The sequence below is a fragment of the Equus asinus genome, chromosome 12, assembly GCF_041296235.1.
Source record: "Equus asinus isolate D_3611 breed Donkey chromosome 12, EquAss-T2T_v2, whole genome shotgun sequence".
Lineage (NCBI taxonomy): Eukaryota > Metazoa > Chordata > Mammalia > Perissodactyla > Equidae > Equus > Equus asinus.
This window is the reverse complement of record NC_091801.1, coordinates 51229576-51255318: the sequence shown is the minus strand read 5'-3', so window position 1 is coordinate 51255318 and position 25743 is coordinate 51229576. Positions and strand designations below refer to the sequence as shown.

Sequence of the window (25743 nt, the reverse complement as noted above, 5' to 3'; positions counted from 1 at the left end):
TCCTCTTTGGTGGCCCGGGGTTCACCAGTTCGGATCCGGGGTGCAGACCTATGCACTGCTTGGCAAGCCATGCTGTGGCAAGCATCCCACATACAAAGCAGAGGAAGATGGGCATGGATGTTAGCTCAGGTCCAGTCTTCCTCAGCAAAAAAGAGGAGGATTGGCAGCAAATGTTAGCTCAGGGCTAATCTTCCTCAAAAAAAAAAAAAAAATCCTGACAATCTGGCTTCTAAACTTCAAAATCTGTCCTGCCTCTCCACCTCCACCATGACTGCCTTATTTCATATCTTCCCCATCTATCACCTGGATTACTATAAGAGTCTTCTAACTATTGCCCTTGTCTCTAGTATTACATATTCTCATCAATCCATTATACTGTAGGAGTGGGGAAGTTTTTTTCAACAAAAGTTCGATTATATTGAGCCACTGTTGAAAATCCCTCCATGACTCCCTACTGCCTTCGGGATTAAATCTAAATCAAAAGAATAGCATATAAGATCTTTTAAGTTCTGACCCTTGCCATCTCTTCAGTCTCCTCTACTGACTCACCTCTGTTTAAATCCTATACTCCAGACCTTCTGAACCACTACAAGTGAGTTTCTTGACCATGCTTGGCCTCTCTTTCACATATGAGAGGTGTTTGAGGAGAGGGAGACTTGAGAGTTTTAGCATTTCTGCTTGGAATATGTTCCTCTGCCCAGGTAACATCTACTCATCCTTTGAGACTCAGCCTAGATGTCATCTCCCCAAGACTGGACCAGATGCTCCTCTTGTATGAATATATCTATGATAAACTGTGCACAGTGGTCTCCTAGCACTTATTGTGCAATATTTTAATTATGATTTATCATGTTTGTTATAGTGATTTCCTTAAGGGTCACCAGATAATGGTTAAAACTGTTTTAACACCCAGAGATATCTGTATTTCATTAGGTGACTAGAGAATATACAAGTATCTCTAGTCTCTAGTATCTTTAATATCTAGGAGTAAAATTTCTAGACATTTTAAAAGGATAAACTGTCTGACACCCTCAAACAATGTCAAAGAGACAAGTGCTCACTAGATTAGTCTGACATTTTTTACTATGGTTATAATGTACTAAGAACACCTTTACAGTGTTTTTCATGACACTTTCCATTTTTATGTGTTCATATGATTATGGTTGGCCTTAGATTGTCTGTCCCTGGAGGAAATGAATTATTTCTATCCAAACATTCTATACATTCCTTACCATTCAGCTCGGTTAAACACACTGGAAATTTGCAAATGCTTTGAAAGTAAAATAATATTTTTTAAAGCAAAATATTCCTTAATTTGTAATATTCTTTAAATTTAAAAATTATATATCACAATATTCTTCTGGTTTCTTAGTCAAAACAAATATGCTCTTAGTTCAAAAGAAAGATGAGTTGCAATCACACACAAATACTATAAGTTTGCTTCCAGAAAAATAAACAAAATTGGACATATGTTTAAAAACTACATTTGAATTCAAAAATAAGGACAGTATTACCTAAGCAAACCTTTTTCTTTTAGGGTACTGAATTTCATCTTGAAAGCAAGCACTATCTAAATGAACATAGTCTTTCATTCCCAATGTTTCATTCATTCACCTAATTTTTTTTTTTAAGATTTTATTTTTCCTTTTTCTCCCCAAAGCCCCCTGGTACAAAGTTGTGCATTTTTAGTTGTGAGTCCTTCTAGTTGTGGCATGTGGGACGCCACCTCAGCGTAGCCTGATGAGCAGTGCCATGTCGGTGCCCAGGATTTGAACTGGAGAAACCCTGGGCCGCCAAAGCGGAGCACGGGAACTTAACCACTGGGCCACAGGGCTGGCCCCCTAACTAATATTTTGAAGTACTACTATGTGTAAGGTAGTGCGTTAGATGAGAAGGTGAGGCTGAAATAGTGTACACGACAAACATGGTGTCTGCTCTCTGGGAGTTTATAATCCAGCAGGGGAGACAGCCCACAAACAAGTAAAGAAATCACTGCAAATTTTGATAAGTATAACTGGGGAACTATTAAAGATGTTGTGATAGATAATAAAGGAGAAAACCTACTTAAGAGTGATCAGGAAAGACCTCTCTAAGGAGGCAAATTTGAAGCTAAGGCCAGAAGGATAAGAAAGAGGCAGTCATACAAAGATTGTGTGTATTTTAGGGGCAATGGAAAGGTGATGAGCATTCTAAGCTCTAATAATCATGCTTCAGAATTAGATTAACCTAATAAAATTCTCTGACTTCTCAGATACAATATGAATATGACAAATAAGTAAATACATATTTTGATTTATTAATAGAGTAAAAAAAAATTGATCTTTGCCAAATCTAAGGACAATCACAGAATAATTTTTACAAATTAGTTCCCTCACATTCACCCACAACAATCAGTAGCTTGCCAATAACCAACAACTTGGTGTCAGTATTATTTTCACTGCTACACCTTAGTTATCAGATTCCCTAATGGTTTTTCTTGAGGAAACTGCTTCCAATTTGACACATTCCCTCTTCCCATCCTTGGTCTTCTAGACAAAAAATGAAGTCACTGAAAAGTCCTCCAGGCATATTTTGACTTCCCAGTAGACAGGAAAAGAATCTCTCAACTTAATAAAAAAAAAAAGGGGGGGGGGGGTTGGGGGAGCCAGCCCCGTGGCTTCCCCGGTTCGGATCCTGGGCGAGGACAGGGCACCGCTCCTTAAGCCATGCTGAGGCAGCATCCCACATAGCACAACCAGAAGGATCTACAACTAGAATATGCAACTATGTACTGGAGGGCTTTGGGGAGAAGAAGACGAAAGGAAAAAAAAAAGACTGGCAACAGATGTTAGCTCAGGTGCCAATCTTTAAAAAAAAAAAAAAGGAAGATTTCACCCAGGAATGCTATGATAATACTAAGGTTAAGAGACTGCTGTCTATAATCAGTTAACAACTATTTATTGCACACCCACTTGTGCCAGGACATTTAAATAATCTATACTGATCAAAATAATCCTTCAAAGTAGGTGTTATTACTCAGATAATATAGATGAGGAAACACGGGCCACACCTACCTCCACTACCTCCCTCTTCATCACACGGTATAGTCAGTTCTTTATGTATCTATCTATATATATATGTACTTTTATTTTTAAAAACTGGCCCTGAGCTAACATCTGTTGCTGATCTTTTTTTCTTCTTCTTCTTCTTCTTCTTCTTCCCAAAGCCCCCCAGAACATAGCTGTATATTCTAGTTGTAGGATCTTCTAGTTCTACCACATGGGACACTGCCTCAGCATGGCTTGATGAGAGGTGCTAGGCCACGCCCAGGATCCAAACCGGGAAACCCTGGGCCCCCAAAGCTGAGTGGGCAAACTCAACCACTCCACCACTGGGCCAGCCCCTATCAATATATATCTTCAATAAGAAGATATTATTTAATTCTTCTAGTTACTTTAGAATAAAATATATATTTAAAGAATTTATTAGGTACCTTCTCATAAAATGCCAACCAACTTTTTAGAATGCATTTTGAGTCACTAAACACTACAAGTTCTCAATTTTTGGCAATGGCCATGGTAATTTACATGTGCAATAATGATTTTTGTTTAAAAGTTTTCATGATTAAATCGCATCATTTATCTGACATACCACATTCTTAAAATTTCATTTAGCTATGAGAAGAAAATAGTCATTTTTTAAGTATTAGAATGAGGAGGATCACTCTAAGTATATCACAAACCCATCAGCCATAAAACAAATATAAATTCAAATACATTTTTAAAAAATCTTGACCAGTAAAAAAAGGTATAAACAAGGTCATAAAACCAATGACATATAAAGAGCCTCTACAAATCAATAAAAATGACCAACAAAAAAAGAAATACAAAAGGCTCAAAACAAATGTAAAAAGCTCTCAACCTCACGGATAATAAGAAAATTGCAATTAAATCTACAATGGCATATTTTTCACCAATAGACTGGAAAGGATTATCACACAATGAGTTGCCAAAGATGTGACAAAGTCTCCCTAGTATATGTCACTTATGCATACTTCCTCTATGAAAGTAAATTTGGCAATATTTATTAAAATTTAAAATATACTGACCTTTTGACCAAACAATTCTATTTCTAGGAATTTATCCCAGGGATATATTCACACTTGTGGGAAATAATTTAGGTACAAAGATATTTATAACAGTATTGTTTCTAATGGCAAAATAATTAGAGTCAACTTAAATACTCAAAAATATGGTACTAGTTAAAGAAATTATAAAAGTCATAAAATGGGATATCATGCAGCCATTAAAATGCACAAGGCAGCTGTATACTAATGAGTGTGGAATTGACCTCCTAAAAAGTAAACAGCAAGACACATCTCTGTTTTTCATCTTTACCCATATACATCCACACATGTACACACACATACAGACACACAATATTTGGTATATGCACATATTTACTCTTATACATAGAATATTTCTGGAAGAGTACACAATAAAATGGCAACAGTAGTTGTCCCTAGCTAGTGGAAATAGGTAACTAAGAAATTTCGTGCCCATATGTATATATTACCTACTAAATAAAGACGTTTATAAGTTGACTTTGGAAAGTACTTTTAAAATTTAATTATTAAAAAAAATTTAGAACTGCTCACCTATGATTTAAATATAAGCTAAATTATTACCTTGATCTATCATAGAAATTTTTACTTACTGTCTTCCTTTATTTGGGGAGCAAATTGTCCCTTTGACATTTACAGAAAATCTGAACTGAGAATGAAAAGATAATTTACATGTCAAGAAACACATAATTTCTAATTTGTTACAAAAACACCTCATCTAAAAGACTGATATGCACACAGTAGAAATTCAATAAATACATACTTTTCTATTGATTTCAGTGGGTTTGGTTTCCTTAAACATTTTTTTTCACAATACCACACCAAAAAAAAAAAACCCTCACTGGAAAATATAAACTTTTTAAAAATTATGCTTTTCTTTCAAAAAAAATTATTCTTCATTTTCCCAACAAAATTGATTACTACCTTATTAACATTACCAGAAGACAAACCAACATTATTTATTAGGTACCTACTATGTGCAGGTGTTAAGGATGCACAAAACACAAACACCAAAGAAGAGTATATGTTTATTCTTGCCCTCAAGAAGTTTACAGTCTTGAAAGACAAGGCTTAAAAACATTAATCAGTAAGAGGATATTATAGATTTTACTGATGGATTGAGTTATCCAAACCAAAACTGTTAAAGGAATTTATGTAAGGATAAAGAAAGTACCTACTGATCTATTGAAGGATCTACTGAGATATAGAAATGCTTCCAAAATTTCAGTGTCTCACTCATATATAAAATGGTATTATTTGATGGTGATAGAAGATTTCCTGAGTATGTAGATGTTCAGCTAGGCTTTGAAGAAATTGCTGATAATTAAATACAAGTAGTTTTTAATTATTCAGGATCCTAAAAGAGACAGATTAGTGGTCTCAATCTGTTTTGATCGCTCACCTCTCTCATTAAAAATATCTCAGGCAGGAACCTCTCAATACATGCATATTTATTTATAAATTAAATGCATCTGAATATTGTGAGTGTATATATTAAGTATCAGTAAAGCTTAATTTATTTCTTTTTCAAATAAAAATAGAAATGTAAATAAAAGTTTTAATACTTTCTTCCTGTACTCCAATATATCATCTTTGATGCCCTTGGGCATGCACTCCCCACTTTGTATGAATATTTAATATGAATAGTGAAACTCACAGATCATGCAAAAATATTTTCATCCAATAGTTTCCATTTTTCGCACATCAAACTTATTTTTTAACTTAGTTGTTAAAGGGCTACAGACATGAATTTGAATTCAGTTTATTTCTCTCTGCCTATGACCTCTCAGAATAGATGTTAACATGCAATTAAATGGACATCACTAAAAAGAAACAAAAGATAATGTGGTCATGACCAGATAAATGGCCCCTAAAACTTAATGGGAAATAATAATCATTGAAGAAAATTAGTATTATTTTTTCCTAGATATAGTATTTGTAACTTAATATCCAATATTGATAATATACTGCTTAATAAATTGTCAAATTCTTCAAAAGGTTTTATCTCTATCACAACTCTGTTATAAAGTATACTCTTTCGCTCATTTTCCTTGCCTAATCTTATTTTATTACAAAAGCCAAAAGCATTTTTAAAGAATGTTCAAAATTAAATTTTCAAATATATTATGCTTTAACCTCCAAAGAACTTCTTGTCAAAATGAATACAAAAATAATTGTGAACCTATATAGGCTATTTTGAGGTATAAACCCTTCCAAGACTAAGTTAGGTAGAAATGCAGATAGATATTTTAAATGAATATGAATAGATTTTTCATCAATGTAATTTCATAGACTGTGTGAATATATGTGTAGAGAATGTTTGTTTCTACGTAAACTGTGCAAATGTGAATGCACAAACATTATATGTATTTGCATAGTATGCAGGTTTACATAGAAATGTAATATAGGCACACATAGGTACCTAAAAAACCCTTTCACAACATTTTCCTAATATACAGTTCATTATGAGTAATTCTCAATTCACAGCTTAAAGTTAATTTAAATTTCTATATATTAGAACAATAAATAGATTTAGAACTATAGTGAACTATCCAATAAATACTATGATTTAGCATACTGTAAAGAAAAACACATGGTATATTTAAATACATATGGGGGTCAAAGAAATAAAACTACATTTTATTTGAGCATCATTTTGGCAACACTAATTTTAAAGCAATCACAGTAAAAAATGGATTCATATATCTAAATATCAAACTCTAAGTCACCAAAAGCTTGGCATTATCAGCATATATAGTAAAGTTAAGCAAAGCTAGGAGTATGCTCAAAAAGCTTTTAAAAATAATACTTTATTCTCCCATTAGTTGAAATAAGCTATTTAAATCTCTTAACCTTTTTTCATTTCCAAAGCCTACCAATAAATCACATTCCCAAACAAGTACTCAAACCCAGAAATTAGCTTTGAAGAAGCAATTCTTCTTTATTTCAGTTAATACGTCAGAAATACATTTGTTCTCCTACTCCCTCAGTAATTTTTGAGAAGTAGTACTTTTCTCGAATATGTACAGATATTTGATACATTTGTTACCATAAATTATTTAAAGTTGTATTTTTCATTAAAATGTGAAAATAGAGAATTGTTTCTTTATAAGTACATTAAAGAATACTGAATTCAACAACCTGTTTTTAAAATTTACATCATGCGAGGTCAGTGTGTTAGTTCCTTCAGAGAGGAACTCTACACTTTCAATTGTGTGTTTCTGTGGAGAATACGGGAAAAGCATACTTGATAACAGGCAAAAGAACGGTCCCATCTTTGGCATATAAACTGTGCGAGGTAATCTCCTAGTGACTAATTCATTTCAAGTAAAAAAACAGTTGAGTTGGAAAAATATAAAAAGGTTACATATCTTCTACACAATCTCACATAGTAACTGAGAAATCAAATAACCATAAAACATTTAAAAGCAAACCTGTAGAAACAAATCTCTACTAAACTGACAAGAAGAGGAGTCTCAGAGCGACAGCTCTCTCTGTCTGGACAGTTCCCTGGTGCTGAAGTTACACAGCCGCTAAACTGCTGCCTGGGCGCTGCTTTCCCTCTCCTACCCTCGGCAAAATCCTAGCTGCCCAGACTATAAGCACGAATAATAGAACTTCACAGGGTAGGAAGCAACCCAAACTGCAGTAATCGGAGGAACTGGAGTCTCTTCACAGTCTCCTCAGGATTAAACAGATTTACTAGTTGCAGACAGGAAGAGCAGCAGAGCGCAGGGTGTTGGAACCCGCCGAAGGGGAGGGGCTGGAAGATGGCGGCGGCCGCACACCCACCCGAGACGCGACAGAGCTTAGGCCCCTCGCCCGCACAGCCGCCCTCCTGCCCGCGGCGACCGTGGGCAGCGCTGCTTCTCTCCGCGTTGGGGTCAGAGTCGCCCTGTGGAGGCGCGGGACGAGGGGCCCCCGGCGGCACCCGCATCCCCGGCCGGCGCGCCTTCGCCCGGGTCCCGGCCGGGAGCACCTGTGCACGGCCATATTGGATCCATTGCCCCAGTCACTGCCTCCGCACGGGGGCGGCGGGAAAGAAGGGACGCGCGGAGCCGGGGTTCAGCCCCAGCCCCACCCGGGCCCCGGAGCCGAACTGGCCCGCCGGGAAAGCCGGAAGGACGCCCGGGAAAATTACACCGCCCAAAGGCTCTCCACCCTCACCTCAGCTGGCCTCGGCGCCCTCCCTCCCCGACACACACCCCCGCGCACTAACACCCAGAAAGCAGCCCCGGCGGCCGACGCCGGCCGCAGCCCTCGTGGCCCAGGCGCCGCCGGCGGGAGGGAGAGCGACGATCCGGGGCGCGCAGGCGGCCGCAGGGCAGCGGCCGAGGGGGCGGAGGGCAGGGAGGGAGGCGGGAAGATGGAGCCGGGTCCTTACTTGAGCACCGACTGCTCCTTCTCCTCTTCTTTCTTCTGCCGATCCATGACGGCCAGGATGATTTTCCTCTCCTCCTCCGTGAGGTGGCTGAGGTCGGGCATCTCGGGCTGCAGAGGCCGCTGAGAGGCCACCGGGGTGGGAGCCGGGCGGCCCCGCGGCCCGACAGGAGCCGACATCTTTGGTGGAGCCTAACCACCCTAGGGAAGCGGGGAGGCAACTCCACGGGCGGCGGCGGCGGCGGCGGCACCCGCGCGGGCGGCTGGGGCAGCCTCCGGCGCTGGGACAAATACATACAAATCAATGGCCTTCAATCCGAGGCGACAGCCCCCCTCCCCCAAGACAGAAAGAGCGGGGGGAGGGCAGGGCGAGTGCGGGGGGAGGGAGGGTGAGGAGAGCGCTCCGGGAAATGTTTCTTCTTCCCGGGGGCGAAGGGCTGGCAAGTGAGCAGTTTCGGGGGGAGAGGAGCGGGAGGCCGGGCCTGGCCGCGGAGCGCGCGGAGCGCCCGGGGAGGCTGGTGGAGTAAGGTGGCGCGGACCGCTCAGGGTGGGGTGACTGGAGGGAGCAGGCGGGAGGCGGCGCGGGCTGGGGCGCGAGGGTGTCCGGCCGCGGCGGGGGCGGGGGCGGGGGCCCGCGCGCCGCCCGAACGGGGAGAGGGGTAGCTGCGAACCGGCCCCCGGCACGAGTCCTGGGAACTCGCTCGAAGCGTCCCGCGAGCCGGAGGGGCGCCGAGGCGGGAGCCGAGAGGGTAGGGTAGGGAGGCAGCAGGGGCTAATTTCCCGGAGAAGCGGCTCAGCCGGCCGGCCGGCTGACGCGTCACAGGGCTCCCCGGCGCCGGGAGGGGACCCCTCCAGAAAGGGAGCGGAGAGGGCCGCGGGGCCCAGGCCGGCCGCCGGAGACCCCTCGGAGCTAGAGAGGAGAAGCGAAAGCGGAGAAGGGATGACAAGGGCCAGCGGCGGAGAGTGCCGGGGCCAGGGCCCCTCGGCTGCCAACGCCCTGGTCCGAGCGAGCTCCGACGCGTAGCAGGGTCGGGCGCAGGTCGCTCCTCCTCACGCGCCGCCCGGGGTCCCTCAGCCGCCGCCGCCCCTTGGGTCCGTGAAGTCGGCGTCGAGGGCCCGCGCCCTACGCCGCTGCTGCCGCCGCCGCCGCTCCGTGCCGCCGCCCGCGCCTCCTCCGCCCCTCCGCCTCCCGGGCTCCTCCCGCGGGGGCCGCGTCACCTCCCGGCTGCCCAGGCCCGGGCACGGCGGGCGCCCCGCGGGCGACGACTGCCCCTCCCGGGCGCGATCTGCGGGCTGGGGCCGGGGCGGGGGGGGGGGGGGGACAGAGGGGGGAGGGCGTGGAGAGTGTGAGCAAGTGGGGGCGCCCGGGAGTGGGGGAGGACGGCGAGCCGGGGCGGAGGGGAGCGCCCTGTGGGTCAGGTCGGGAGGTAAAGGAGTGGCAGCGTCTGGGGGGAGGGGGAGTGTCAGGTCCGGAGATGGGCTGTGACCGGGGATTGGGGCTGCCCAGGGGTTTGGAAAGGAGGGAACGCTGGGGGGACATCCGGGCCCGGCGGTGAAAGAGTGAGCGCGTAGAGGGGCTCCCGAGGTGTCGTGGGCGGGGTCCTGGAAGGAGGGAGAGCGTAGCGTGGAGAGAGGGGTCCCCGGGGTGGGGGGCCGCAAGGGGTTACCTGAGGGGAGGGAGAGGGAAGTATGAGCGAGTGGGGAGAGCAGGTGATGTCGAGGACCTGGGACGCGGCGCGGGGGCGGGGGACGCGGGCACCCAGGATGTGGAAGCTCTGGAAAATAGGGCTGGTGGCAAAGGACGTGCGGAGAGGTACTGAGGGGAGCTGGTGGGAGCGTGGAGAAGTGGGGAGGTGAGATTGGGGGAATTAGGGTTTGTCTGAGAGAAGTGTGAGGAGGAGGAGGCAGGAGGCTCTGAGAGTCCCGGGACTAAGGACCATCCGGAGAGCGAGGAGGGGCCGGCGCTTGGGCCAAGGGCTTCGGTCCATTTGGCCCTTTTTGGCGGGCCTAGAATAGAGAGAAGCAGCAGAGAAGCGGGAGATCGGGTCAGAGTCGGAGTCTGGTTTCCCAAGCACAGAGACGGGTTCGGTGAAAGAGGTCGAAAACCAGCTCCCGGGGAACGAGAGTGGCCGCCGCCGCCTTCTGCTCTCGGTGGGGTTGAGCGCCGCCCAGACAACGCTCTGGGTGGGGGCGGGGCAAGGAGCGGGCGGGGCAGGGTAGAGGTGAGGCCTGGGTGGACCCGGCTCGAGGCTGGTCGCCAAGGATCACCCTCTCTTCTGGGCGCTCTCGGTAAGCGCAGGGGATGACGAGGGGTGGGGGGGGGGGGGGTTCACGTATGTGTACACATCCCTACGCCGCCTTCCACGCTCGCGCTCTTTGCACCAGGCCAGATTATGGTCTGGTGAGTAGTGTAAGGCCTTTGGGGTTTGTATTATATTTGTCTTCTTGGTGTGTAGTAAGCTCTCTCCCTCCTCCCTCTGTTCCCCAGGTACCATCTGACTAGATCCCAATTTAAGAGAGTTGGGGATAGACAAAGCAGCCTTACAAGTCTCTTGTGATTTCTAAGCTTAAATTTCTATGTTTCTTTTCTCCCATGCCTTGTAATTGGGAAGAGGAAAGAGAGAAAAGTTTACTTATGAGCTTTTTTAAGTTAATTATTATTATTATTACTCACCTGCTTCAAACCAACCTCTCATACTCCAGATAATTCGGTTTTCATCTCTTTGGAGCTGAGCAAACTAGATGAGATCATATGAATCCCAATTTATTTAATTTTGGTTTAGAGTTACAGAATTTTTATGAATCTCTAATCCAACCTCATCACCCTATGGGAAATTGAGAACTAAGGTCAGCCAGCTGGTAAATGGCAGCACTGCAACTAGAACCTAGATAATTTGACTCTTTGAAACCATGATGGTTTTGAACCCTGGCAGCACATTAAACCTACCTGGATCATTTTTTAAAATATCACCAGGATCCAATCCTAGATCAAATGAATCAATCTCTGGGGTTGGGACCCTGGTGGTGGGTGTATTTTGAACATTCCCGAAGTGACTAATGTATAGCAAAGGTTGAGAACTACACTATGTGCATTACAAAATAGATAAAGGAAAAGAAACTGGGAAGTGGAAAACAAGCAAAAAAGAACACTTCTAGAGAGACTGAATTTTTTTTACCTAAAATTGAAATATTGAGTCTTCTAATAATATCACATTTTCCTTTCTACTCATATGCAATGACAGGTACCAGTAAATAGACATCTGTGATTTTAGCCTAGGAAACCCTACTACTAGTATTTTAGTGCTACTAAGATACACTAAGAACTCCTTTAAAAGAAAGGAGAGCAGAACTAAAAATATCAAAAAGGATGGGTGGAACACTCTACCTTACTCAACTATTTCTGAACCAGATTTGAAGAAGTGACACCAGCGTCACCCCTCAGCCAACTATCAACTCAAGCAGAAATAGAAGCCAGAATACACACATTACTCTGAGGCTGAAACCCTGAGGTTAAAATAGCTCAGTTATTTTGAGTACATACATAAAATGTGAACTTAAAAGTGGTTGACCAAATTGGACAATTTTGGCTTCCTTTACAGTAGAGAGTCACATTCTGGACCCTGCACTGTTTTCTACCAGTCACATAGCATGCTGGGTGTCTGTGGCTATGTCTCCTGGCACCCTCACTGCTTCTCACCTGCCTAGAGACAGCGCCAGCATATGAAATACGATGTGCATGAGCCGATATCACTGGGACATCAGACTTCTTACAGGATTGAAGCAGAAGTGAGTGAGCTTGCTCTTACTGTGTTTCCTTTTTACATTTCTTTACTACAACTACATGTGTTTTTTCCTATTAAAGGGAATCCTCAGGAGTGGAAGTATCTTAAAATCATCTTCCACCCTGATTCATACACCTTTTCAAAATACAAATTTGTCACAGCATTTATATATCTTATAGCTAGAATATGTATCTTATAGAATTTTAAATGGGCTGCTTTTCAATGTAGTAGGCCCAATTTAACATAAGACTGCTATGCTCAGAACTAGAGTAAAATATCTTCAAAAGAGCTCTATCTTTTGGTTTATTACAAAATGGATCTTAGAGGTGTTTTGTTTGCTCTGAATTAGCATTCTACCTGACATGTTTATCACATCTCACTGTATCCTGTATGGCGTTGTTTGACTTGGACATGTCTCTCAATATATGAACACATTTGAAGTTGAGTTGAAATTGCGCTGTTCTTCTTTAACTTTAAAAGTAACTGGCCACCTTCATCATTGAATTCCCAAAGTCTTCTTGAGAGGCCACAAACTAATCCCAAAATGTAAATCCTTTCTTCAGTTCCTATAGGAGCACAAGTTTGTGAAGCCTGTGAGCCTGTGGATTTCCATTTTTACTTGTGAGTAAGGGCTACTTACTTATAATCTACTGAATACGTTATAGGAAGAATATCTAAACTAAAATCATAAACTAAAATAATCACATCAGTAGAATCTACTGAGGACTCAGTACTCTGCTAGGATATCTGGCTGCCTCACAATACTTGGAATCATTGCAGCTCTCCTACTGCACACAAATATTCATAGATAGTTGGCATTTCTACAGTTTCTCATAACAGATCTCCCTGCTTCTTTCATTGTGGCTCTACAGTCTTTTCTCAGCACAGCATAAAGAGCAAGGCTCCTAAAACGTTAGTCAGATCATACCACTCCACTGGTCAAAATCCTGTTGTGGCTCCCCGTTTTACTCAGTCGGAGCTAACCTCCTTAAATGCCCTACAAGTCCCACAAGATCTCTCTGACCTCAACTCTTACTGCTTTCTTTAGGCTTTCCTCTAGCTGTTTCCTCTGCCTGGAACACTGTTCACCAAGATATTCATTTGGATAACTCTCTCTTCTCCTTCAAGTTTTTGCTTGGTTATCCATCCTGTTTAATACTCCAGCTTGCCCCACCCATTCCATCACCACTCTGATCTCCTTTACCTTATCCTACTTTTTTCTTTTTTCCATAGCATTTGCTACTGTCTGGCAACTTTAGTTTTACTCCAGGTTGAATAATATCCCAACTTACTATGTTTATCATTACTCATCAGCTTCCCTTACTAGAATATAAGCACACAGACAGAGCAAGATTTTTACCAAAGTATCCCAAGCACCTAGAACAGTACGTGGCACATAATAGGTCTTCCAACAAATACTTGTTGAATCAATTTCTGGGGAAAGAATTTGTCATCATCATTGTTTTAAGTTGAGTAGGAGAAAAGGAAAAAGCATTCTCAAAAGAGGGAAGCACAGGTACAGAGAAGTAAGATCTAAGCTCTTTATCAAAGTAGATAGGTTCCTTTAGGATTCCGCTCCTGCCTACCTCTGTAGCTTTATCTCCAACCCAGCCTACCATCACATCCCCCTCTTCAGCCATGACAACCTATTTGCACTTTATTGAATGTGTAGTTTCTCATCTCTCTGACTTTCTATTTCCTCAGCTTAGATCACTTTTTCTACTCCCTCTCCCATAACCTTCCTCTCAGTCAGTTAACTTCTTTGTCTTCTCCACCATATGCTCATCCCTCCCTTTCTCCTCCTTCCACCTGTTTGCCCCAGGCTCCTTAGCACTGTACATACCTTGCCCACAGATAGCACTTGCCACACAGTGTTGTAGCCATTCATTTCCTTGTCTGTCTCTAACTAGACCATGAATCCTTTAAAGACAAGGAATATGCCTTTCTCTCTGGTTTCCCCAAGGCCTATCAGACTGTCTCATATATTATAGGGACTCAATAAATATACACTGCACAATTACATGAGCAGTCATAAAATAATGAAAAGAATCACTATTATTGGAGTATGAAGCGAGGGAGGCAGGGAGTCATAGCAAGAGATAAAGCTGGAGAAATAGGTTGTAACAAGATTATGCTACAACCTTATATGCTTTGCTGAAGAATTTGAACTTTCCTATAGTCATTAGACAGGCAGTAGAGGTTTTTTGGGCCAGAGAAGTGACGTGATCAGCTTTGACTTTCAGAAGAATATTCTGCCTTTAGTTCCTCCTCCGTATCTAAAACACCTGCTAATAGAATTACTGAAAGGACACAGATGTGCAGTGCTTTAGGCTTGGAGACACAAATAGCAGAAATTTTTACTTCCTGTCTTCAGAATTTATTTTTCTGACTATTTTTCCCAGTAGATTATAACAGCATGATAATGAGGCCAAGGTCATGGTTTAATCCCTGGGTGAGTCAGTCAGTGCAGTGGCCACAGCTGACTGTTCATCTTTGCCAGTTGTCAGATGACAACATGTTATTTCTTGACCAGGAACTGGGTGGAAGAATATGACTTGTTCATCAAAAGTTATTCAGTGTCAGTGGAAAAGTAACTCTAAGTACTTAGCTGTTGTTATAGGACCATACTGTCATTTTAAATTAAAATAACAGTATTACATTAGTGATAACAAAAGAGCACAACATCAGAGAAAGAATACATTATTTGTTCCTAGAAAAGAAGCTAGAGATTAGTACCATTTAATTATTAGGATTTGAGGCCAAGAAGTAATGAAAAATTTAGTGGATGTTAGAGTAGATAAGCTTTATTAATTATTTGTCTTGTATTTAGCAATATAGGAGCTTACTTTTTAATTATTATGTCATAAAACCCATAGAGCCATTTATATTAAAAGGATCAGGGGAAACCATATTCTAGTCATCTTTCATTTATAGCCTTAGAAAGTTATTTCTATTTTTTGTTCCCTCCTAGCAATCAATGAGCACATCTTTAAAATAGGACAACAATAGAGGTTGGGGCGTATAGACATAACAATGTTATAGTTTTCCTAATTACATCTTCATCTTAATTACAATTCTGACCACCAGAAGTAAAAAAAAAGTGACTTTTATAAGATCAGAAATAAATTAAAAACCCCTAGTGAACAAATAGATCTAGGCATTAAATATCAATTAAACAGCAACAGCTGCTAACATCATAAAACATAATCAACCAGGCATTATGTGCTTCCTGATAGACGAACACAACTTAACCTGTGAAGTTGTCTTGCCAAAAAAAAAGAACCAAACCTGAATTTGAACATCTTCTAGATCCACCTGCAATTTACAGGAAATGCTGAGGACAGAGGAACATATTAAACTGCACCATGGGATTGTAATCTATGGAACACTCTACAGGACAAAACCCAGTTTTTTCAGCAAATGTATTGCAAGGAAAAAATAAAGAGACGGAGGGAGAATCTGTAATTTAAATGAGACTTAAAAGACATCAACCAAGTGCAAGGATTGGTAGACCTCATTTGGATCTTGATTTTTTTAAAAAACTGGAAAAAAATTTTATAAGGGAATTGGAAATTTGGACAGTAAGTAGGTACTTGATGATAATATGGAATTACTGGGGGTTTTTAGGTTAATAATGATATTGTGATGATGTTAAAAAAAATAAAGAATCCTTAGTGATACATACTGAAATACCTGTGGATAAAATTATGTGATAGCTGAGATTTGCTTCAAAATAATATTGATGGAGGTGTGAATGGAGCAAAATTGGCCATGGAAGATAGTAAAAAATTCTTCATGATAGAAGTTTTTAGAAAGAGAATAAGAGTCTCTAACTTCCACTCTGGCTGCCTTTCTTTAAACTAGGAAATCAACAAACTCAGATAACCCTTTATCAAACATTTATTGTTTGTTGTGTTAGCTATGTTCTCTGCTTTCACGTTTTTTATCACCTTCTCACATCAGCCTACGAAGTATTAGTATCATTCCATTTTATAGGTAAGAAAACAGCCTGAGTAGGGCTGGCCCAGTGGCGTAGTGGTTAAGTTCACATGCTCCACCTCACGGCTCAGGGTTCACAGGTTTGGATCCCAGGCACAGACCTACACACAGCCCATCAAGCCACGCTGTGGCAGCATCCCACATAAAACATAGAGGAAGATTGGCACAGATGTTAGCTCAGGGTCAATCTTGCTCACCAAAAAAAAGAAAACAGCCTTAGAGATTAAGTGATTTGACTGAAAGAAAAGAGTGAATTTCAAGGCAATTTTCAAATCTAGCTCTTGTGGTTCCCTGTCCAGTGTTCGTGCCACTATATACAGTTGCTTAATATGTTTATGTGTATATATTCTGTTTCCCTGACTAAAATCTGAGTATACTTTTGCTGCAGTCTCTGGCATATAATAGGCATAATAAAACAGTTACATTTAGCCCAAACTGCTCCCTAATAGCAATCATATTTAAAATTCAAAAAAAAAATTAGAATCTAATGTTTAATAAGGTGGCCATATGCTCCAGTTTGCCTGATACCATGCCAGTTTGCCCAGGACAGTTCTTGTTTAATTTGTTGATCAGGTGTTATTATTAATTGCAACTCCTTTCACTCTCAAAAGTATCCCAGTTTGTACCTCAAATTTTATGGTCATGCTGTATTTAGTGTAATATGGATTAGGCTCAGATGCACAATATATAATGAGTTTGGAAAATCTATAAAATTCAAACAGTATATTCCTAGAGTAAAAGTCTATGGCATAGCCATCCTGTAATTACCATGTTACATGCTGGACATTTAATAAATTTGGTTGAAATAGAGTTAATGAATTCTCCATTAGAAAAGAGCAAATTAAAAAGAAAAGAATAAATCACTCTGATTAGATTATATTCTTCTCTAGGATAAGATTTTGACCCCAGCTGGAATCCAGAAATTACTAATAGGAATACTGAGCCCATCTTCTAATGAAGACTCATGGCAAAAATGAATCAAACTGCCTAGGATTTGTAAGGCAAGCATAGTAATTGATATAGAAGTCATCAACGTGGGCTGAAATACAGCGCAAGAAGGTAAAGTCATAACAAGCTCCCCAAATAGAAGAAAAGATAATAGTTGTTTATTTGAAAGCATGTAGGAAGTGATTATAAAAGTCTTGGCCAAAATGTAATCATTTTGGAATAGCCTGCAATCCAAGATTTCCCACAATATTGTGGCTTTCAGAGACAAAGAGTGGGTTTATCTTCCACATTGTAAACTGGCTGCTATATACTTCAGATGTCTCCCTCTGCCTACGAGGATTGCTTTAGTCTTATCTAGATGGTGCCTGATCCAACTGCCTTCATCCATGTCCTTTACTCTGCCAGACACTGTGAAATTCAAGAAACCACATCCTAGATCTGATGAAAGGAGATGCAAAGCTTACTATCAGCTGTGTACTGATGGTGCCGCATCCCTAATTGCTTCACTATCTTTCTGATTAGCGTCGTATAACACTAAACTGAAAGGGAGATAGAAAAGAGTCCTGTCATTTCCCACAGGGAAAGGTGAAGAAAAGATTAGTAGAAAAGATCAAGAGTAATCCAAGTTTATTAGAGTCTTTACCTTACTTAGACAAGGGAAATTTAGTTCATCCAAATACCAGTGAGAGAAAAATAAGTTTATCATATTTATTGGCTGGATATTTTATGGGATGCCTAGTACATACAGAAAAAATGTCACCATGCCAATAATTTTGGAAAAGTCATTCAACTTTGGGGGCTTCAGTTTTCATCTCATAAAATAAAAATCCTCTACAAGGTCATCAGTAAGATTCCTTCTACTTTTCAAATGTAATGATTCTATGAAATAATACCATTAACTAAAACTCACTTCTGAAACATATCATTAAAACAGCAAGCATGTATTGGGAACTAGTGAGAACAACATAACTGTATAAGAAATAATGACAACCTCAAAAAGTCCAGTCTAGTATGATAAACACACAAATACATACAATCCATTGTGGTACGTGCTATAAAAGATGTATCTATAAAATTCTGTGGGAGTACAAAGAGGGTATACCCAACTCTTACAAGAAACCACAGCAAGAAAATTTTTGAATGGGTTTTTTGAAGACCAGGAAAAAAAGTTATTTAGGCAGAGAAACAAAGATGAATACACAGAATTGCAGAGTATCTGTATGACTTGGAGTATGAGTTTTTTGGTTTTTTGAGGAAAATTAGCCCTGAACATCTGCTGCCAATCCTCCTCTTTTTGCTGAGGAAGACTGACCCTGAGTTAACATCTGTGCCCATCTTCCTCTACTTTAAGTGTGGGACACCTGCCACAGCATGGCTTGCCAAGTGGTGCCATGTCCACACCCAGGATCTGAACCGGCGAACCCCGGACTGCCAAAGCAGAATGTGTGAACTTAACCACTGCGGCACTGGGCTGGCCCCTGGAGTATGGGTTCTTAAGAGATTGGGAAGGTGCAGCTGCTGGAGATGAGGCTGAAACTGAGCTGGACTGGAACCCCTAAGATATGCTAAGGATTTTGGACTGCATCCTTCAACAGTCTTCTCAAACTTGAACATGCATAATAATCACTTTTGTAGATTTCATTAAAATGTAGATTCTGATTCAGTTAGTTTGGGGTGGAGACTGAGATTCTGCATTTCTAATGAGCTCCAAGTGATGCCTCCTATACTACTGATCCATGGACCACATTTTGAGTATGGAATGTATTCTAAAGTAGGGAAGTAATATGGTGAGATTGTTTTTATGAAAGGTTGCTCTGTGAACATGTAGGAAATGAAATGGAGAGAAGCAAGAGTGGTCGTAAGGAGAAAAATTGGGAAGCTCTTGAAATAATAAAGGTCAGATAGGACCTGAACAGTGGTAATGGAGATGGAACAGTGGGGATAGCTTTAAGATATTTTTAAGATGTAAGACGAATAGGACTTGGTGACCAATCAGCTGTGACAGATGAGAGAGAGAGAGGAGAGTCCACACACGACTCCAATAGTCTCACTTAAATGAATAGAATCTGGTAAAGTCAATATTGAACTGCATCCCAAAGATAAGAAAGACTATAAAAGTACACTTGTTTGGCTACAGTAAACTTTTGCCATTGTTTTATTTAACCCTGTAATAGTCTAAGGTTGTTCTACAGCTGTGTTACCCAATATGGTAGCCACTAGCCATAGCCACACTAGTCACACGTGGCTATTTAAATTTAAATTTGGGGCCATCCCCATGGCATAGTGGTTAAGTCCAGTGCACTCCGCTTTGGTGGCCTGGGTTAGTGGGCTTGGATCTCAGGCGCAGACCTACACCTCTCGTCAAGCCATGCTGTGGCGGCAACTCACATACAAAATAGAGGAAGATTGGCATGGATGTTAGTTTAGGGCTAATCTTCCTCAAGCAAAAAAAAAAAAAAATAGGAAGATTGCCAACAGATGTTAGCTCAGAGCAAATCTTGCTCATCAAAAAAAAGTGGACTAGGGGCTGGCCTGGTGGTGCAGCGGTTAAGTTCGCATGTTCCACTTCTCAGCAGCCTGGGGTTTGCCAGTTCGGATCCCAGGTGCAGACATGGCACCACTTGGCAAAAGCCATGCTGTGGTAGGCGTCCCATGTATAAAATAGAGGAAGATGGGCATGGATGTTAGCTCATGGTCAGTCTTCCTCAGCAAAAAAAGAGGAAGATTGGCAGTAGTTAGCTCAGGGCTAATCTTCCTCAAAAAAAAAATAGAATAAATTTAAATTTATAAATATTAATAATATTATTAATTAATATTATTAATATTAATAAAAATATTAATTTATTATTATATTAATTAAAATTAAATAACATTAAAAATTCAGTTCTTGAGTTATGCTAGTCACATTTCAAGGGCTCAATAGTTTTATGTGGCTAGTGGTTACTGTTTTGCATAACACCAAACTAGAACATTTCTGTCTTAGAAGAAATTTCCATTGGACGGCACTGTCAGAGGCTCAGTTAGACATCTGTGTTGCAAGGAGTCAACATTAAAAAAACCTCCCGTTGTCTTTCATCTTTATTTCTTTTAAAAAGTATCCTTTTCTTTTTGTAAGATATTTTAATTTTTTTGTGTGTTTTTTGGGTTTTTTAAATTTTATTGTAGTAACATTGGATTATAACATTATATAGCTTTCAGATGTACGTCATAATATATTTCAAATTCTGTATAGATTACATCATGTTCACCACCCAAAAACTAGTTATAGTCCATCACCACACATGTGAGCCTAATCACCCCTTTTGCCCTCCCTGCTCCCCCTTAATTTTTTTTAAATGCGACAGTCAATGAATTAAGAAATGGGAACATTTGAAAACTATATTGGAAACATTTGAAAACTGTATTGAGAGTGAGGAGATCTTGGCAGACTCGACAATATCATTTTCCTTTGAGAAACAACACCGAGGTTTGGAAATCCCAGAAGATGTCTCAAGATCATAACACCCTTGAGAAAATGAGCTCATTTGTAAGTAAGTCTGTGAGAATGATAACAGACATATTCCCCTATGTAAGCAATGGATAAATAAGGTTCAATTTTAAAGCCTTGTTCAACTGCCATGAGTAGTTTAGTCAAGAAGGAAAAACTGAGTACAGAAGTTTACAGATGGAGTCTATTCCAGTACTTTTCCCCATAACTACAGTTAGCTTACCAATAGAGAAAGAATGCTTTACCCCTTGGGATGCTTTCAGTGATGTATAAAGGAAAATTCAGCTCAAACTGACCAACAATAAGGAATTTATTGGTTCATTTAACTAGAAAATCCAGAAGTAGGTAAAGTTTCAGAATTGGTTGATCCAGCAGTCTAGTTATGTTTTATCAGGGACTTAGTTTCATTCTGGATCTGTACTTCACTGTCAGTGGTGTTAACTTTATTCTAACAATGATTCCTTTCACTGATGTAATATGACTGGCAAAAACCATCAGGACCTCACCATATCTGACCCATATCCCTTCAACAGATGTTCTAAACTGTGTACTGATTGGAGCACTTCTCCTTCATCCCTGGGGCCAAGGCGAGCTCTGATGATTTAGGTCTGATTAACCTGAATCCATCATTGTAGCAAGAGAATGGGATTAACTGATAGGCTTGGCCCACCCAGATCACATGGTTGCCACATAATGGGGGAAGTGTGAAACAGATGTTGGGGAAATAACCATAGTATTTACTATATCAGCAGAAAAAGAATGTTGAGTATTCTTTAGTTTTCATTTATATCAACTTATTTTTGAAATCTTTACATTTCGAGTGATTTTTTTCATGATCAGAAAATACACTGTGAAATGTGAAAGTGAGTAAGTGATCTTTCAGATTCACAGATGAAAATCACGTTCGAGCAAGCAAAAGGAAGAAAATGGCAAATTTTGAAGGTGGTAAATTTTACTTTTTTTATGCAGACACAAAATGTGGGGGAAATAGACTCAAAAAGAATTGCTATTACAAGGGTGATTGAGATATATCCAGATTTGACCCTAAAACTATAGATGAGAATCTTTGATAAAAGGGAAGCAGTGTTAAAAGTGACATAGAAGGACTTTGGCCATCATACTGTTAAAATATACACATATAGGAATTAATTGCCTGATAAATAGAGTTTCTAACATATAAATGTGTATTGAATTGATGACCATAATAGGGTACAAGGTTAAGCATGGTATTGCATATCCTTTCTCCACCATTGAATGGAGGATTTTTATCTAAGTCTAGTACAACCATTACAAAAGGTTTTTCAAAGTAACTGCAGGTTTATTCTCCTAAAGTTTTTTCAGGTAACTGAAAGAACCCTAGGTAGATGCAGGAGATTAATAATAATATTAATAATAATAATGCCTTTGCTTTGTTTTACTTTCACTTTATGTTTAATGATAAAATTACAGTTTCAACTACTACCTCAATGAAATTAATATCTAAAACTGTATCTCTAGTTTCAGTCCTTCATTCTCAGCTGTCTATGCAGCATTTTATACTTGAGAGTTCTGCTCCCACCTCAAACTTAATATGCCTAAAACAGAACTTATCAACTATTCCCTTCCTTCCCAAACAACAAAAACATCAGTTCCTTTTCTGATTTCCATTTTTCTGTCACTGGAGTCATCATTTCCCTCCACATCTCCTAGGGCAGGAATGTCAAGAACATCTGTGGTTTTTCTTACATCTAATTAACCCCTACACACTATCAATTATTTCTTTATAATATCTCAAAGATACCCCTTAAATTATTCTCACTGCCACCACTCTAACCTAGATTATTATCACACCCCCCTCAAATAATTGCAATATCCTATCCATAACGCAGGAGTAAAAGCACTGGACTCTGAGTAAGTATACTACTAATTAGTTACGTCATTTTAGGTATCACAATAATTGAGCCTCAAAGTCCTCTATAAAATGAATAGGACTGGACAAGGTTATCACTATGTTCTCTTCACAGTTCTAAAATTTTCTTCCAGAACTATATTCCCTTGCTTCAATCTCTTCTACCCTTCCCTTCCAAATCGTTCTGTGCACTGCTACCAGATAAACCTTTTTGAAAACACCGCTTTTATTATGACATGTAGGAGGCAAACTAAAACAATAGTTAAGAGTGCCAGCATGCAAGGATTCTAATCTCAGCTCTGTCTCTTACTAACCATGTTACTAAGCACATTCCTCATCTGTCAAACAAGGAAAAGGCACCTCACTAAAGATTTCAATAATTAAATGAAGTAATACATGTACAATACCTGGCATATTGTAAGTGTTCAATAAATGTTTGTTATTCTTACATTTCCCAATCAAAACTTGTTAACTGACCTGCCCACAAAACGAGTCCAAAATCTGTAGCCAGAGTTTCAAATTTTTCCACATCTGCCTCTGAACCACTTTTTTTTACACTTGCCCTTACTATTGCATTCTATAGACTCTCCACCCCAAATATATTGGTCTATTCTTTATCTTCGAGAGGTTCCTGACTTATTTGCATCTCTTCATATCACTATGCCTGAATACCGCAGCCTCTTTACTTCTTTGAAATGTACCCATCTAAATCAGAAGGCTTTCAGCTACATGAAACAAGAAACCAGTCTAAACTAGGTTAAACAGTAAGGAAATATATTGGTCTAGTGGTAAGACAGGTTTCAGATTGGCTTGATCCAGTGACTCTACCTCTGTTTCTTTGCAGTTGTCTTGGCAGTGCACTCCTCTGTATATTTCCTTGGCCCTCAGGCGGACTTACATCTGGAAAAATAGCTCGAGTAGTTCGAGGCTTCACATCCATGCACCTTGTTGTTGGAAGAAGAGAGAGATTCTTCCCAGCATTCCAAACAAAAGTCCTGAAATTCACCTTGAGTGGGTCATATCCTCCTCTTCCCATCCCCCACCCCAGTCCCAACCAAATAATGAAATGCCCACGGGAAGTGGAATGTGCCATTGCTTGGATTAAACCAACTATAGGCTCCATCTGAAGCTTGAGATGGGATCAGCATCCTCCAAAGTACTGGGGCTTATGGTTGAGGCTGTCATCCAGGTAAAGTCTGGATGCTGCTAGTAAAGGGAAAGCAGGTAATGAAAATTCGTTATGGAGCCAAGAATGTCCACTCCACCATCCCTAAGGCCCAGCTGAAGACCATCTCTTTGACAATGTCAGTTTCTACAAACACTGCCTTGACTTGCCTTATGCTGTATCTTTTATGCATGTATGTCTTGCCTCCCAAAGTAGATTATAGGTTCCTTGAAGTCAGGGACATTAAATTCCTATTCAGTACTGAGCTACATACAGAGAACACTCAATGAATGATAAAATAGTTTCATGGTAGATTCAGCGCCATATATTTGGAAAGTGGAACTAGGTGGTTGAAAGAAGTGGGGTGGGTGGAAAAGAGTATCACAGCTCTTAGAACTGCACTTGGGAGAGAGTAACAAGTAAAGCAACGGATCCCTAGGTGAAATAACTGAGGCAGTTTCACTCCCTAAAAGGTGCCCACAGAATCCCATTTCTGCTTTCAGAATGAGTTTAAGGCCAATAGCTCTGTAAGCTCCAATAGCTCTGTTTGATTGTATTTATGCCTCCAGAAGTGGCTTTCTTAGCCTTGACAATCTTAATTTAAGTTTCTTATTTCCTTTGGACCTTCCAAAGTGTTTTCCCTCAAGTGGCATCTGGGAAAGCATATTCTATTCATTTATTTGATAACTGCTGCCTTGACCTCTTTATTGCCTCCCTAACTATTAGAACCCAAGATGCTCTTGCAAACAGGACTTTTTATTGACAGTCTTCGTCCTTTGCAAATGGAAGTGATGACAGATCCACTACTTTGTATAAAAATATTTTGCTATTTCTATACAAAATATTTTATAAATGGAAACCACACATTATGTATTTTACCAAAATGTTATGACTTGAAATTTGGGTATCTAATATGGCTCTAGTAATAAATGCTTCACAGTGCAACTGTTGCTTTGATTTGCAGCTGGCTGGCATTTTAATTTTTAATTCACATTTTTAATTCAAATATGACTGATCTGAAATATTAAGAAAAATTCTCCTTGAATCATTGCACTTCAAAAGAAGAAAGCAAACCCAGCTGTCTGATTATGATGCAATGTTTTATTTATAAATTGAGATCATTAGCATTCATCTAATGCTTTTTTCTGTCCATGAACTCCTTCTGTCCATGTACTCCTAATAATGCTAAATTAAATGAAGATGCTTTATAAAGTTAAATTTGCCAGAGCAACATAAAGTATAGAAGTGAGACCTATGAACACGTTAAGGAAAAAAACTCATTTCTAAAAACAGATTCAATAAACAATAAGTATGCAAATATCTACTGCAGTTTCTCTTTCTCAAACCTTAAAAAATGCCTTCCTAGGTAATAGTCCTAATAATTGCTCTCTCTTCCCCACTAGGTTATGAACTCACTGAAGGTATGTGAAATGCCTTATTTTTCTTAATATTCGCCTATTCCCTAGCATAGTGCCTTCTACCCCACTGAATATTTATTGAATTTAATTTAAAATCAATAAGCCCTGCTTATAAGCCAACGATTAATAGGCAATGTTTTGCTCTAAAATCTTGACGCTTGAACGAAAAACATCCAAGCTTAGGAATGTGATTTTCTTCAATTAAAATGCTGAGGAATTTTTTTCCTTTTGCTTTTAGCTTTTATTGTTAACATAAGTATTGAAAAAATTTTTAGTATATCTCATTAGGTGAATTGATGAAATACTTCACTTTGCCAAATTTTAGCTCACCATTTTAATTTTAATTTATCTTTTAATTTTCTTTTTTTTTAGAAAAAAATGAAAAGTGATTAAACTCTTCTAACTCAGAGTATAAAAGATCATAATTTTCTGCTCCAGGATCACTGATATTTTTTCCTTTTTCATTCCCTATGTGTCTCTATGAGAGACCTACTGTGTCATTATTGTGTATGTGTTATAGTGATAGGATTAAAGTCATTTTGTGATGATGGTGATGATGATGGTTAGACCCTTT

The 25743-nt window shown here is 40.2% G+C and overlaps 2 protein-coding genes and 1 long non-coding RNA gene across 42 annotated transcripts in view; 1 reads left to right on the top strand and 2 right to left on the bottom strand.

Annotated features, from left to right (window-relative positions):
• Positions 1-8887, bottom strand: part of RIMS2 (regulating synaptic membrane exocytosis 2) — a 572997-nt gene extending 564110 nt beyond the window's left edge. For 27 of the 40 annotated variants that reach the window (XM_070481448.1, XM_070481450.1, XM_070481459.1 and 24 more), the window contains exon 1: positions 8487-8887. In XM_070481448.1, the coding sequence (XP_070337549.1) occupies positions 8487-8662 (176 nt within the window). In that variant the 5' untranslated portion in view covers positions 8663-8887. The remainder of the gene's footprint in view (positions 1-8486) is intronic. The other 13 variants (XM_044743843.2, XM_044743830.2, XM_070481463.1 and 10 more) reach the window with 1 other exon arrangement.
• On the bottom strand, positions 8684-10022 carry LOC139039808 (basic salivary proline-rich protein 3-like). The gene is made up of 2 exons (XM_070480902.1): positions 9610-10022; positions 8684-9392 (listed from the first exon to the last, which is right to left on the bottom strand). Exons 1-2 carry the CDS (start codon positions 10020-10022, stop codon positions 8684-8686), a joined length of 1122 nt encoding a protein of 373 aa, XP_070337003.1.
• A 655-nt stretch (positions 10023-10677) lies between these two features.
• LOC123290229 (uncharacterized) lies at positions 10678-25066 on the top strand. The gene is made up of 4 exons (XR_006534602.2): positions 10678-10771; positions 12082-12268; positions 12828-12885; positions 23431-25066. It is a non-coding gene; the product is annotated as an uncharacterized lncRNA (long non-coding RNA).
• Positions 25067-25743: the final 677 nt, after the last annotated feature.